Consider the following 15,713-nt stretch of genomic DNA (forward strand, 5'->3'; position numbering starts at 1 on the left):
GGAAATCAAATTGTAGGATTTTTATAGAATTTCTTTGTACATTTTGGTGAAGTAAAATATTTGTTAAAAAACAACAGTTCACCTTAAAACTTTGTAGCGTATTCCTTGTGTGCAAAGAAGGAAATCAATTTCCTGTAAGTCTTCACCAGGTTTCCTCACGCAGCAGCTGGTATTTTGGTCCATTCCTCCATCAGATCTCCTCTAGGGCAGAGATGTTTTGGGCTGCTGCTGGGTAACAGACTTTCAACTCCCTTTTAAAACTCTTCTATGTGGATGAGCTCTGCAGACTAGCAAGGCTACTCTAGGATCTTACAAGGTTTTTTACGGAGCCTCTCCTTCATTGGCTGAGTGATGCTTTGGGATCATTTCTTGCTGGAAGATCCAGTCATGTTCCATCTTCAATGGCCTCACTGATGGAAGGAGGTTCTTCTCATACATGACCTCATTTGTTGTTCCATCAACAGGGATCAATTATCCCGTCTCTTTTGCAGAAAATGTATTTATTCTTTAGTTCATGGAGACTTTGGTGACATAAAGGCACAGAACTCTGCCCTCCCGAGCAAGTGGATCTTTCTTTCTCTCTTAAACTCACTTTCCGCTGTCGTGATGCTGAGCAGGTCGCCTTCGCTACAGCAGACATTAAACCTTTCCACTTTGAATCCAGATTGCAAATCAAATGTGAATGTGCAACGCTGCTGCTAATCCCGCCCTAAATTGCAAACATTTAATAATGAAAACAATGTTTAACCGACACAATTTCACCCTATAGTCTCATTCTCTCATCTCCTGCTCCTTTAGTCTGTGTCTTTGCACCGCTGCTTTCCTCCTCTTCTTCGTGTTTTATTTTTTTAAATTGATTTATTTATTTTTTGCTGGATGGCAAGCAACTAATTGTGCATCTATCGCACCACTTGGTATGGAGTGTGGAACTAAATAGCTGAATTACATGTATTGTTCTTAACTTGTTTCGGTAAAAGTCTCTATAAAACTCTTCAGACCCCGATGTTTCTTCCTCCCAGCTATCCTATCCAGGCGATGATGTCATGTAGAGCGTTTTAGGACAGCCAATAGCGACGATTCATGCTGAGGAGTTTGAAACCCTGCTTGCCTGTACGTATGTGGGAGTCTGCGCTGCTCCGATAGTGAAATAATATTGGCAGGTTCGTAATCTTGATGAACTGACCGCACAGACGATGTTTTGAGGTGGACTTTCTTCCATGAAAACAACTTTCTACCCACTTATCACATCAAATACAGCAAAGACACTGAACACAAGTGCAGCACAAGCATCAGATGCATCTGCACACATTTAACTAGAGGCACTTTATCAAAGAAACTGACCTGAATGAAGCAGCAGACACATCTTTGCTGCTCAAATTACATTGGCTATCACCAACAGTATGACAAATGGATCAAGAAGGTTTTATTTGGGACATCAGCTACTGTAGCTCCTCTGAAGTGTTTTTTTTTGTGGCTTTTCCATCATTTTCACAGGAATTATGAGAGAATGTGTTCTATAAATATCTTCCTGTTAAGTGCTGCCATACCAACAATACTGGCAGCACCAAACCACTACAAGGAAAAACCCCAGAAAACAGGCAGCCTATTGTTGCCTAAGGTCTTACAGAAGTATTTCGAGGTCAGAGGATTATTGGTATAAAGTGCTTGGAAGTCAGTTTTAACCTTTTAGCGTGAGAAACGGTTCAAATGTTTCCATTTTCTGTTGTTTCTTTAAAGGAAACGTGAGACTAGAAAAGCAAAACCTTTAAAGTGACATCTTAATGCTGGGAGCCAGGCGTGTTTGTGTGCCAGCCAGTGCAGCGAGTGATATTCCTTCACAGCGGATCATGATAAATAGGGCTCTGATTAAAGCATAGCGCCTCTCACCTTTATTCTAGTTCTCACACAGCTAAAAAAAAAACAAAATAACACCAACACTGCAGGCAGGGTTTCAGTTCAGTGTAATTTTGGACTGGAAAAAATTAAATTATTGGACGTAAGCACCAGGACTGAAATGAAATACAAATATTTATTGTTATGGGAAGTTTGCACCAAGGTAGCGCAGATAAACACGGAGGCTTCTGTCAGACACGAGTATTTACCATGAAACTCTTTCTAAAAACACAAGTTCTTAATTGTCAACATTATCCAGAACTTTTTCCACAAGTGTAGTCCAAACGCACACACCTACACACACACACACACTTGTTCTGCCATCATAGTGAGGACCATGTGTTGACTCCCATTGACTTCCATTGATTTTCAGTCATTTTAACCCATTCTATGCCGTATCCCTAAAACTACACCTTAACCTAACCATTACCAATGCATACCTCACCCTAACCCTAACCAGTTGAGACCTTAGCCCCAAAACCTAACCATTAGCAAAATAGCATGTGAGGACTAGAGACTGACACAGGAGTGGATTTTCACTCCTATCCCGTCCCACTCCCACAGAAAAAATTGTGTCCCGTCCCGATCCCGGGCCAGAGTAGAAATCTAAATCCTGTCCCGTTCCACTCCTGGTGAAATTACTCCCACTCCCATCCCGCTCCCATTCAGAATGACTCCCGCTCCCGCAACACTCCCATTCTTGTTGTCTTCAATAAGATTTCTGCAAATACATTGAATCTGAATTTCAGTGAAGGGTCAGTTAAGTTCCTGTTTCTAACTGTAGTAACTGTTGGTCCCTCCATTGTTGTTTTTGAGCGCAGGTGAAAAACTCAGACGGAAGCACTGTTGGTTTTTGGGTCGTGTAGTTTTTTTGACTCGCATTATAGTGTAGGCTTTAAGGAAAAAAACTACAAAATGGCACAAAAAGTACTGGATTTTTTTTTCTTTCTATTTTATTTTATTTTATTTTTCGGCATCAATCCTAGTTTTTTTTAGTTACTATTGGTTTGCTCCCGCTCCCGTCTGCTCCCGTTAATGTTTAACCCTGTACCGTCCCAATCACGTGATCGTTACTAATACTGACTCCCATCCCACGGGAATCCCACGGGAATCCCGTGACCTGTGGGATTCCCAAAAAAATGTCAGTCTCTAGTGAGGACCGGCAAAATGTCCTCACTTTGCAACAACTGGTGCTCAATTTGACGGTGAAATTGGAAAAATGGTCCTCACTCTGAGGGCTAGACAGGTACACACACACACACAAACACACATACTCGTTCTGCCTTAGTAGAAAGTAGTGATGACCATGTGTTGACTACCATTGATATTCAGTAATTTTCAACCCTTTCTATGCCCCTACCCTAAAACTAACCCTTAACCTAACCATTACCAATCCATACCTCACCCTATTCCTATCCCTAACCAGTTGATACCTTAGCCCTAAACCTCACCATTAGCAAAATAGCATATGAGGACCGGCAAAATATCCTCACTTTGCAACAGGTGGACCTCAATTTGATTGGGAAATTGGAAAAATGGTCCTCACTGTGAGGGCAAGACAGGTACACACAAACATGCACACACACACACAGGTGTCGAAGGCCTGAACGGCTGAGCCTCCAATGTTCTCCCTCTCATCTTACATTGGCTGCTGGTGCCGAGTGAAATCCTTCTGGGTCATCTGGGTCATGATACACACACACACACACACACACACACACACACACACACACACACACACACACACACACACACCCAGAGCAGACGCTTCAGAGGCCTCAGGCTCACTTATAGCAGTTTATTTTGTCATGAGGACAGTCACTATGAGCCTCACTGTCTCTGCACCACTAAGTTTTAATCATGATAATAAAACCAACATCAGCTGCACCCAGTTAAAGTTCTTCTTGTAGAAAAAATAAATAAATATTTTTTTAGGTTTAAAGGTTTTAAGCTGGAACAAATATATATTTTCTGTTCTGCAGCAGTCGCATACAGGCGGCCTCCAACCCTCTGATTTCTTTACTTATTCAGATTTACTTGTAAAAACACTTCAGCACAAAAAGGCTTATTGATGTGAAAATGGTTTGAATGGAAAAGGCTTTTGAAATAATAGGAAAAATTTGCTGCTGGTTTTAGTCTCCGATCACAGAGTTATTCCAAGTTATGCACTAAAGCCATATTTTTATTAAATATATCACTATCTACTGATGCTTTTAGAGACTAGGAAGAATCAGCTTTTAGGTGTTCAAAAGAGATTTTTTTCAATTTCTGACCTTTCTGGTCAGAGCTTTTTTTATTTAAACCGATTAGCCTTGATTGAAGCATGATGACCATGTTAATGAGTCTGTTAAATAAAATTATGAGGAAAACTTTAATATGAAAGGGTTGTAGCGTCCAACTGGTTTGGCATTTTATCCATTTATATGTTTACTGTCTGTTCCAGTACACATTAGCAATAAAAGAAAAAAGACAGAAGGAAACTTTATTACCATTATTGGAGAAATTCAATCCTGCTAATTAATTTAGGAAATACTGCTAGTTATTTTAACTCTCCCCTTTTGGTGCTTGTCTCATGCATAAGTAAAACCTGAACTAGTGCTGCAAGGCACTGGTTTAAACTTTAGAGCGGCTTATTTTTACTGGTAATTATAGAATTTAAGTTAAAGATTTTTTATGAAAAATCTGGAAAGGCTTTTATTTCTTATATTTGTTAGAAACCCCCATAATTTAGGCTAAAACCGACTGACTGATCCATCATACATGCTGCTGGTTTATTGACTGTTGTTGCTACTTATTCATCCATTTCTATGATAAAATTATAACAAGTGTTTTGTTATGTTACCATGCATCCATGCTCCTTCTCTGTGCTCTCTTACTTTTTTTGCTCCTGTAGATTATTTCCTATTAATGAGTGGGTCTGTTTCTGTGGCTCAGTCTGAGAAACGGCTTGTGGATGGTTCCTTTTCAGGAAATCTTGCCTGTTGAGACGGTCCCGTTATTTTGTTTCTTTTCACCATCCGATCTGCACCAGAAGGACAATCCGTACAACCAGCTCATCTGTGCAACCAGATTTTCCTCCATGTTGTCATAAATCTTTAATTTTACTTCTGAAAATGCTTGAAATGTATAAAACCTTTTAAATGCTGACTGCTACGGGACGATTCCTGCGCCTTACGTTGGAACGTAAAACACTTCTAACATCAGATGTATCCGTCTAGCCAGAATCCCAGTTTAACAGGCTTTGTTTGGAAATAGACTCCAACCTTTTTTTCAAAATGTTAAAATTTTTAACGTTTCTTCCTGCAGGACTACATGGAAACGGAGCGACTGCTGAGTTCTGACAACGTTAACCAGGAGGCATTGCTGTCCTACGCACGTGAGGCTGCTGACTTTGGCACCAACTACCAGCTCCCCTCCCTGGACTACGCCATCAACCACTACGGACAGCCAGATGTAGCCATGTTCGACTTCACCTGCATGTACGCATCAGAGAACGCCGCCCTGATTAGGGAGAAACACGGACATCAGTTACTGGTTGCACTGGTGGGAGATAGCCTTCTGGAGGTGAGAGACACTGGGTATCATTTTGGGTGGTTTTCTCAAGGAATAATGCAGGAATGATCCTTTGACACACCTTTTTTTTTGCTTTCAGCCTTTCTGGCCTATGGGAACGGGTTGTGCTCGGGGATTTCTGGCTGCCTTCGACACTGCTTGGATGGTGAGGGGCTGGGCACAGGGAAAGAGCCCCCTGGAAACACTGGCAGAAAGGTGAGGATCCTACATCAAGCTGTCAGAAGCAGCAGATCTTGTTCAGGATATTAATATTAATAACATTTCTCCAATCATTAAAGTTCAATTAAATCAATTAAGAAAATGTCACATGTCCCTTTAAAGGGTTGTCTTTTTAGAATAACTGCATGTGACTTTGTCCAGGAAGTAAAGGTACAATGTGAATATGAGATATTTTTGTCAGATTTTGACTTTTGTTTCGAAGCAAGAAAGATAGTACAGGGGTTGACGTTAAGGATTTTTACCGGGCAAGTGACTTTCACAATTCATTTGCCCTGAAACAATTTTTACTTGCCCAGTATAATGTTTGATAAATATAGTCTATATTTCCTAATATCTATTTTTGTATATATATCAATGAAACATGTTTGTTTTTTTAAATGTTTTTTGTAATTCAGTATTTTTTAAGTTTCCAGGTTCCTGGTGTGTATCTGCATGCGTCAGATAATGAACTCAATCCTACATTACCGTGTTAACATGCTTTTCAATCCTTCCATTTTTTTCAAACTAAATTTTCCTTTAAACTGTTTTGTGCTTGGAAAATATAAATTGTAATGTTAAAAATCTAAAAAAAAAAGACTTGACAGGTTAAAAACTTAAGATAAATCACAAGACAGAAGTCAATGTAACAAATGAATAACTTTTATTTTAGAGTCACGGTATGTTTATACAAGATAATACTATTAATGTAATGTGACTTTTCTAGAGAATCGTTATACATAGTTATTTTATACAGGGTTTCCACAGTTTTACATAATTTCAGAATTCCCTGACTTTTAAGGAAGTGACAGGATTAGTTTCCCCTGACAAAATAAATGCAGCAACAAGACAATAATATTAACATAACAGGTCACCAATCTAACAGGTTTAGCTCTATAACATTTAAATGCACCTCTCCAATGTCTACGAGAAAAAAATTAAATGAAAATTTTTTAATGTATGACCTGCATCACCGTACAGAATACTGCCATCTGATAGCGCTTTCTAACTTGTTTGTCGTTTTGGTAACTACATCAAAATTACCGCTAGATGGACAAAAATCCCGCCATCTGGCGGAAAATCATCACCCGGCTTTTTCAAATCACGCGAGAATGTGTACAAAACAACAAAAATGGCACCGGCAACGCTTCTGATTTCATCAAGTGTTGGTGATTTTAAAGTAATCTTGAGTGATAAATAATTTTTTTTGGGGATCATTTCCCATGATCATTTGGGATCATGGGAAATTTGTACTCTCCCTACAATAAAAACTACTTGCCCCGAGAGATTGGGCGATGGTTAACATCGAGCCCTGTAGTAGCTTCTCAAAGACGTGCATTCAGGCCCATTACCATGGATTAAAAAGCATAGTCACTTCCTTATACTCTGCCCTGCTCACGGCCAAATGAGCCAGCAGCTGTCATCAGCTGTGTTTTTCAGCAGCCAAAAAGCAAGGCTGCATCTGGACACTCTTTAAAGATACTGGGAAGAACAAAGCAAGAGGGCCTTCGTCACAAATTCACTTTAAGAGAAGGTTTCATACCAAACCTGCTGAGACGCATCAGAACTGAGCAGGTCTCTTCTGTGGATTAGTTTGTAATTTGAATTTGTGCCAGAAAAACACTTTAGGATATTGAAAAAATAATGTAGCATTTTAATAATGGTGTCAGACAATATGTTTTGGCTTTTTTCCCATTTTGCAGTAACAAACAAGGTGATGTAAATTGGCACAGAATGGTTTGTTACAATAAACTAAAAAAAAACAAAAGAAAACCTTTAAATAGTCAGAAGGAAGTGTGCAGGAGGACCTTAAGCCACGTCAAGCAGAGCAGGGTAGCCGTGTGACATATTGTTATTAGAACATGCTACATTATTGCATTTTAAACGTAGAATTGTTTTATCAAAAGAAAAAACATTAAGCTGTATCATACATTTTATCCTTCATGCATTTGTCTTACAGGATCATCTGAAGTCGTTAAATGTGTTGTTTTATCTGATTGCTCATTAAATCATTTTGATATGTCAGGGAAAATACTCAATTACTAAAAAAGCCCTAAATTTGATTGTTAAAGCAGCACTAACTTAATAAATCGCACTCAGAGACCCTGTGATGGTAATCTAAGAGGTTATGAGCCGATTGTGCGATTCCCCGTGGATTGTCGCAACATCTGAGTTTTCAGTCTCAAAAAACATCCATCTTTAAAGACTCCTGCTAATACGTCCGTTTTCAAACCACCAGCGGGTCGGACCAATGACATTCCAGCAGTGTCTTTTGGAGCAGGACGTATAAGAATGGATTACAGAGGGATTACAAACATGGCTACGCTGGAGGACTACCTGTTGATATCGCAATTGATTCAGTTTTAGCTAAAATGGCGACAATTTCTCGTTTAAAAAGGAGCAAAGAAAAGCACTTTGTGCATTTTTGTAGATCGGAAAGATGTCTTTGTTTTTTCTTCTGACAGGATTTGGAAAAAGGTTGATTTATCAGCTTACAAGACGTCATGATTCGCTGCTACGATGGGCTGAAAGCGTATCATGGAAGGCGGGGACTAGCTGGCATGTAACCCAATCAGCTCGAAGTATTGTCGTCGTCCTTTTCACGGTCAGACTGAACGGCAGCCATCCCTGATTGATAACGTAGGACTCAACTCAGTTCTACACACATCAATCTGGCTGCTGCCAGGCAGGGGCGGAGCTAGATGGGGGGCCAGGGGGCCTTAGCCAATCATTGGCCACCCCTACCGTTTTTTCCCCTCCAATACAGACAGTGGCAGCAGTAATACTCTTAAGTGGAATATTAAAAACATTTTAACTTTTCATATATTAACAATTACTTGACAACAAAAACAATGTGGCTAATTATCCACATCAATATATTAACATTAACGATAATATTTCATGCTCTTTTGGGTATGCAAAATAGGTGAGAAATTCCCAAAATGAGGTTAATATTAAGAGTATAAGACTGGTGCACTCTGCTCCTTATCTATTTGTTAACAGCTTTTTCTGTGTGCAGGTTGCTCACGCACTCTTTCTACTATAATAAGAGTTTAAATGCAACATTTTCCCCCCTCATTCATAAAATGTTGAAATCGGGGACAGCTTTAGCCGGCGACAGGTGGTCGAAACAAGGACTGCCCCCAGAAATTGGGGACGTCTGGTCACCCTATATTAAAATATATCTACTGTACACTGCATTACATTACAATACTTCCCACCGCTTCAGATATGTTGAGGTCATATGCAGTGTTGTGCCTGAACGCGTTCATTGAACTTTCGTTCAATGAACGCGTTCATTGAACGAAAGTTCATGAACTCGTTCATATTTTGGGCGAACGTGAACTGAACGTACTGCATTACTGCCTGATGAACGTTATTGTGAACTCGTTCATTCTGGTGTCTGTGAACAGCACGCTCTCTCCGTTCAGCTCCGTTTAATAGGTTGCCAGATTTCTTTAGAGCCCTCCAGGCGAAACCTCGGCTAAATCACACCGTAAACAGGCCTTAATATGTAGCGGGGAAAAACACCCAATCTGGCAACACCAGCTACCAGTGTCGTGCTACAGCCGCGTGCGTCATCAAAACAAAATGCAGCGTGGAAGCCACAGCAGCATGGAGGCGACCGTGGAGGCGACAAAGCAGCAGTATGAGCACTTAAAACAGGTTTATGACCAGGTGGTCGGTGAGGATGATAGCAACAATCTAACATTTCTCTGCAGACTTTGCCCGCTGGCTTTCAGTAGAAAAATCCGCACTTAAACCTGCCTGGTATAATTTTCCAGGATTCCTTTTTAGTATGTACTGAAATGGGATTTCAAATGGAAAAAGTAATTAAAAAAAAAAAAAAAAAAAAAACATTTGCACCTTAAAGACTACTTTCCTGTTTTTCTTTTAATAATTCCTCATAAAAAAGACCATTCAAGCAGCACATTTTTCCTGATGTTTTTGAGAATATACTGTAGGGGTGAAAGCTGCAGCTGCTACTAGTGTGAAGTGAATGGACAGCAACAAAGCGTTAAAGCAACAATGGGGAAATGCTGTCCCCTCAATGCTAATGTAAACCCTGGTTGGATGAGGATTCAAAACTGGATATGAAGATGAAATCTGACGCACAGTTTCAGAGTTACAACTGATAAAATAATTGCTGTCTGTGGTTCTACAGTAGGCTATGGTGTAATGGAGCAATACATGAAAAAAAAAAGAACTATGAACTAGTTCATTTTTTGGAACTGTGAACTTAGTTCAAAATTTTGAATTATGAACTATGAACTGAACTAGTTCATTTTAAAATGTGTGAACTGAACTTTGAACTAGTTCACGTAGAAAGAGACCTTTCCCAACACTGGTCATATGCATCTTCCACCTAACTGCCCTCCATGCTATTTTCTAAATGGTCCTGTAGGCGACGCCCTACTCAAAAATAACAAGTTGATATAATTAAGTGCTGCTTTAGAATATCTATAAACATAAAGAATACCAATAAACTGCTGCGTTTAAAATCTGTCATCCTTTCTCTCTCTTTAAGGGAAAGTATTTATCGTCTGCTGCCTCAGACGACTCCAGAAAACATCAGTAAGAACTTTGATCAGTACACCATCGATCCTGCTACTCGCTACCCCAACCTCAACTCCAGCTGTGTACGGCCACAACAGGTACCTGATTGCTTTCAGCTGCTGTATGAATTTTAAAGGATAGATAATTTTCCTGATGTTCTAACATGTTTAGACCAGTTTTAGCCAGAAGCAACAATCACTGCGACTGAGCTCAAATCTCCCATTCCTCCTCACTACAAGATAAAAACAAAAAGCTGTGCATGGACTATATTCTAGCATGGAAAAGCCTGGGTTGGTCATAAAAAGCAGGTAAAAGAAACCTTGACATCCCATAGTTTTTGTCATGGAGCAGGCTTTATTCAACTATTTGGAGTATCTTATTAAAATCTGACTTTTTGCGTCCTCTTTCAGTAAGAAATGTATTGATGGGAGGTGCTGAAATGTATCACATTTTCAAATTAAGAAAGCTGCTACATAAAAACTGTTATAAATATTTTTCTAACTATAAATACACTTTATTGCCAAATGTATCGGGTCACACCGCTGGATTAAAAGTTTTGATGTTAGAGTCGCTTGCATGACTGCAGCAGGTGAATAAAGTTTGATGTTGAATAAGTTGACTGGTCTGCACAGACTCCTGCCTTCTTATGACACCTGTAGGACGAACTGGAGCAGATGTCAAATTCAGCCTTTTAAAATGAGAAAAGGATGTCATTAAAGTTCATGTAAATGCAAAAGTAGAATTATCTCTTGGTCAATATGGTTTTAGGGCTGAAACCATCACATTAATCCTGATTTATCGATTATTAAAATAGTCATCAAGTTTGGTTATCAAATTTTTCCCTAGAGAATGGAAACTGACTCTAAAACTGGTCTGCAACCTGCGGCTGCAGAGCTTCCTTCACTGTGACTCTAACAAAGCTGGGTGCAAAATAATTTATTAATAAAGGCAATAGGAACGTTTTCTTCTGTGGTTTCATGCAATATAGTACAGAAAATCTACGCTGATTTAATTTCTTGGGCTTTAAATGCCGTATTTTCTGGACAATATCCGCCACTTGTTTCCCATGCTTTGAACCATGAAAAGGTGCAGCTTTTCTATGGATTTTTTCCTCACCGCCAGAGGGGGAAGTCAAAGTTCGAAATGTCTGAATTGGGGGCTAATTTTCATTTAGGCCACTCACACTGGAGGTGGAGGTTTCTTCCTGTTAAAAGGGAGTTTTTCCTCTCCACTGTCGCTACATGCTTAGTGTGAGGGATTGCATTTGAGTCAATGAGTCGATGCCTTCAACTGGTTTTCCTTAGATAGAAAACTTTGAGTCAATCCTGACTATATGATCTTGTGAACTGTAAAGTGCCTTGAGATGACATGAGTTTTGAACTGGCGCTATATAGATAAACTGAATTGAATTGAACATGCTAGCAGGCGGCACAACAGAGAACAAATGTTCCGAATTCACACATTTAGCCATTTATTTGCTGCATTAAACCTGCCGAACCAATGAAGAGACTGGGCTCCACTCCTGCAGAGCTGAAATAAGGGATGTTATGAGATGATCCGAGGCTTCGAGGTCGAGTAGTGGAGGGGGCGTTTCCACGGGGCACGTATCGAGGCTTGCTTTATTTGGGGGAGGAGCCAAAATAGATGACGTCCGAAGCCTCTCTACCTCACCATACCACCTGACCACTAAGAGAAATGCTTCAGCTCACCTGGAACTTCGACGGGCATCTAAACAGCCTCAGTATTCAGTCAAGATGTGGGAGTTTGTAGGACAGCTGCTGTCAGTTGTTTTTAACTTTTTTGAAATGACTTTGACCTGGATGACTGAGAATCTTCACCAGCAGATCTCTATACTCCCTATAGTAATAAAAAAAAAAAATCGATTAATTAATCTCTGTCTAAAATAATGGACAGCTGCACCGTAGTGTCTCCAATTGTCCTTGGTTGTTTCTTTCAGGTACGTCACTTATTCATTGATGGTAATTCAGGTGTGGTGGAAAAAGGAGGGCTTTCACGAAGATCAGTCAACCTCTCCAGAAAAGGTAAAGGTTTCTTAAGTTTTAGTTTCAGCAATATTTCTTTTAAAATACTTTGTTAACCTCTTAAATGAACCAATGTTTCCAGATTTTTGTAGTCTTAAACAGTTCAAACTGTCTGTAATTAAAGCCATAAGGTTTGTTATATATAACAATTAAATCAAGATTTGAAACTGAAAAATGTTTTTGAATCTGAAACTAAGATGTTTTTTAAACTGGAAAAACGGTTTAAAACAGAAAAAAAAAACTTAATTGTAGCTTTAAGCATCCCCCCCCCCCCCCCCCCCCCCCCCAGTTTTAAATCTTCTTTTCTTCAGTTTAAAAAAACACAAGTTTCAAAGTTTCTTTTTTTCCATTATGAAAATGAAAATTTATTTATTTCTTTTTTTTAAACAAACTTTATGGCCCAAATTTAGTTCCATACATATCCTTTTTAAAATGCTTGGTTTTAAGGAGTTTTTTCTTGCAAAGTCTCCATCTGGAATTCAAGAGAACCAAAATACGGGTGCAGAAGCTGGTTAGAATTTGGTGTTGTTGGTTAATGTCAGGTTAAGAAAAGGGTGAACCTCATGCCAGCATGCAGACTTTTACGATTCGCTAACATGGTGCTGAATTACACTGAATGAGAGGTGGAGAACTGTTGCACCTTTTCTTTTAAACGTTGGTCATATGAGTAAACATTTGTCTGGATTAATGTTGGACTTTACAATGTTTAGACCCACAGCCTCTTAGCTTCATGTTTACATTTAAACGTGATCAAATGTCTACAAACTGAATTAAAATAAATACCTAAACAAGCTTCCCTTAACAGGGCGTGGAAGCTTGAAAATAATCCTATGTTTATGGAAGCACAATGTATTACCGGAGTGAAACCGTCGTGTTTAGTTGGGAAAAGACTCGACAGAGTGAATGTTTTCTCAGCTCTCCCTGTATAGCAACCCTGTCCTTGCCTGAGTCACAGGCTTGGCACGCCTTATCAGACAATACGGCTGGATGACATTACACTCAGGTGAGGGTTTCTAAGGCGTGTGTGGACATGAGGTGCTTGGGTCAGACTGGTTTGAAACCTGCAGAAGTTCCTTCCCTAAGTAGCATAGGCTGCTTGCATTATTAACATTTTATATTCATGGAGGGATAATAGAGAACGTAAAGTTATGGGTTTAAACGTCAGGTTATGGAGCATATTGGAGGATCCTGCATGATGAAACAGTCACTGTAATGTAAGATCAACCTGCCACAGGATCTGCTGAGCTCCTCCTAAAGCATGGATGGGCAATTCCAGTTCCTGAGGGCCAGCATACCGCAACTTTTAGATGTGCCTTTGGTTCGACACACCTGAATTAAGAAATTAGAAGATTTAGAGGATTATGGAGGAACTCTCTGCATGCTGAGGAGGTAACTCAGCCATTTGATTCAGGTGTGTTGGACCAAGGATGGATCTAAAAGTCGCAGGATGTGGAATTGTCCACCCTTGTCCTAAAGTGACTGGCTGTAGAGCAGATTGGTGTGGTCAATAAAAAGTAACCAGAACAGACACCTGCACATCATCTCTATGAACCTCTGGAAACTAAAAGGACAAACCAACCGTTTTAAAAGTGACTGCAACATTTCAAGATATGAGCTGCTATTATCATGTTAAAATGTTGTTTAACATGGATAGATAAAAAATAAAAATAGCCTGGAAGAGATGCTGCTAACATCCAAAGTGAAATCTGTTTGTTTTACTGCTAATTAAAGAGCTCTGAGGTAAAAGAAGGAAGTTCAATCCAGCTGAACATTTTCATTAGGTATATAATGCTAAAAGAAAAAAAAAAGCAATTAACTGAATTAAAAAAGCTGTTTTTTGTAGGCATGGGCGGAGCTAGACTAGGGCATGTCGAGGCCAGTGTTTCCAGGTAATTTGTTATTCGTATATAAACATAGTTCATAACCAAAATGAGCAGTTCCTCTCCAAACCACAGGGTGGCAGTAGTGATACCCTCAGGTGAAATGGCTAATTTGACATTTTTTGTATATTAGCCATAACTGACAATAACAGTACATCATGTCCTGAGTAAACTCTGGTCTTATTTCTGAGGTTTCTTTTCTTCCTCTCATGAACTTGTTAAATTCGTAGGGAAATGGCTCCAAACGTTGCAGTTCCAAATTCTCCCGAGTGGTGCCCGACTTTACACGAGTGAATAAAGTGAATGTGATTGGTCGTGTATGAAGGACTGCTGGCCATGATGCCAATATTTTAGTTTTATTTGGCAAAATGTTCATTTGATTTGTGTTTATCTGACCTTGTTAATTATTATTCCCCCACTGAATGATAAAAGTCAGCTTCTGTACCAATTGACCCATAGTTATGCTGCGTGCTCCTGTTCTCCCAGAGGCCACACTTATCTGTGTTCTTCTCAAGAACATACTTGGCGAGGACACGGGTCCATACTTACGTTCTAGTGAATTGAGAAACGACCAACAATTCGCTCTTAAAATATAACCCTGTAACCGTCACCACTTCTCTGTGAAGATTCTTCTTTCAACCGTTGCATACATTAGCTGCAACATATGAATCAAGATGCTATGACCAGAAAATATTTGATTGACAGATGACCATTGATATGTGATTGGCCGAACTTAGGTGTACAAGCTGACGCATAACTAACTGGCCTGCATAAAATAACGGAAAAAAAAATATTTAAATAGAAATTTTCTAAATTTTGGGACAACATCATTTGATAAAGAGTACATTTATATACATGTGTAAGCCAGAAGGATTTGACATTTAAATATGATTTCCCTACAACTTTAAACATTTTTTAAGACGGTAAGAGCAGTGGAGCGACATTGCATGGCTAAAACCGAAGCTCACTAGATACTTGGATAATTTAGATGGTATGAATGTGTTTAAATATGTGGATATTTATTATTAATGGGTTTCATAAATACATATGTCATCAGTAATTTATGTAGAAAATAAATCTTTAATTTTTCTTTTGTTATGCTATAAATTGACCCTGAAGTGGTTGTGTTGTTTTTAGCCACCACTAGTCTGAAATAGACACGCGGCTTGCTTTATGTAACTGTCTTATGGTCGGATTAAAACCAAAATTTAAGTTTTCATGCTGAACATTAGCAGGTTAAATTATAGCTGGAAGATATGTTTGAACAGCTGAAGATAAAGAATTGATTTCAAAACAATCCTGCTACTTAATATTGAATAGATATATATGATAATTAATATTCTCCACAGTTGATTCTGGTTCTGATTCTTAAAAGTAATGAAATTGGGACATTCCTTGTTTTATGTCACTATTTAATGCTCAGAGTAAGGCTTCAAATTATGTAAATTATGCAGTTTTCTTGTATTTAATCAAGAGATTTTCATTCACTAAAGATGAACCAAACTAATTCAACATGACCATGTCACTTTAAATATAAGATATATAACATTCCTGTTATTTCCCAGAATGCTTT

General features: G+C 39.0%; 1 protein-coding gene across 6 annotated transcripts in view; it reads left to right on the forward strand.

Moving 5' to 3' along the window:
- Positions 1 to 15,713, forward strand: part of mical2b (microtubule associated monooxygenase, calponin and LIM domain containing 2b) — a 121,739-nt gene that overhangs the window by 47,600 nt on the left and 58,426 nt on the right. For all 6 annotated transcript variants that reach the window (XM_038308705.1, XM_038308706.1, XM_038308707.1 and 3 more), the window contains exons 8-11: positions 5,200 to 5,457; positions 5,546 to 5,661; positions 10,190 to 10,316; positions 12,176 to 12,260. In XM_038308705.1, coding sequence (XP_038164633.1) covers positions 5,200 to 5,457; positions 5,546 to 5,661; positions 10,190 to 10,316; positions 12,176 to 12,260 — 586 coding nt within the window. The remainder of the gene's footprint in view (positions 1 to 5,199; positions 5,458 to 5,545; positions 5,662 to 10,189; positions 10,317 to 12,175; positions 12,261 to 15,713) is intronic.

The sequence above is a fragment of the Cyprinodon tularosa genome, unplaced genomic scaffold (assembly GCF_016077235.1).
Source record: "Cyprinodon tularosa strain WSP-4 unplaced genomic scaffold, ASM1607723v1 ctg644, whole genome shotgun sequence".
NCBI lineage: Eukaryota > Metazoa > Chordata > Actinopteri > Cyprinodontiformes > Cyprinodontidae > Cyprinodon > Cyprinodon tularosa.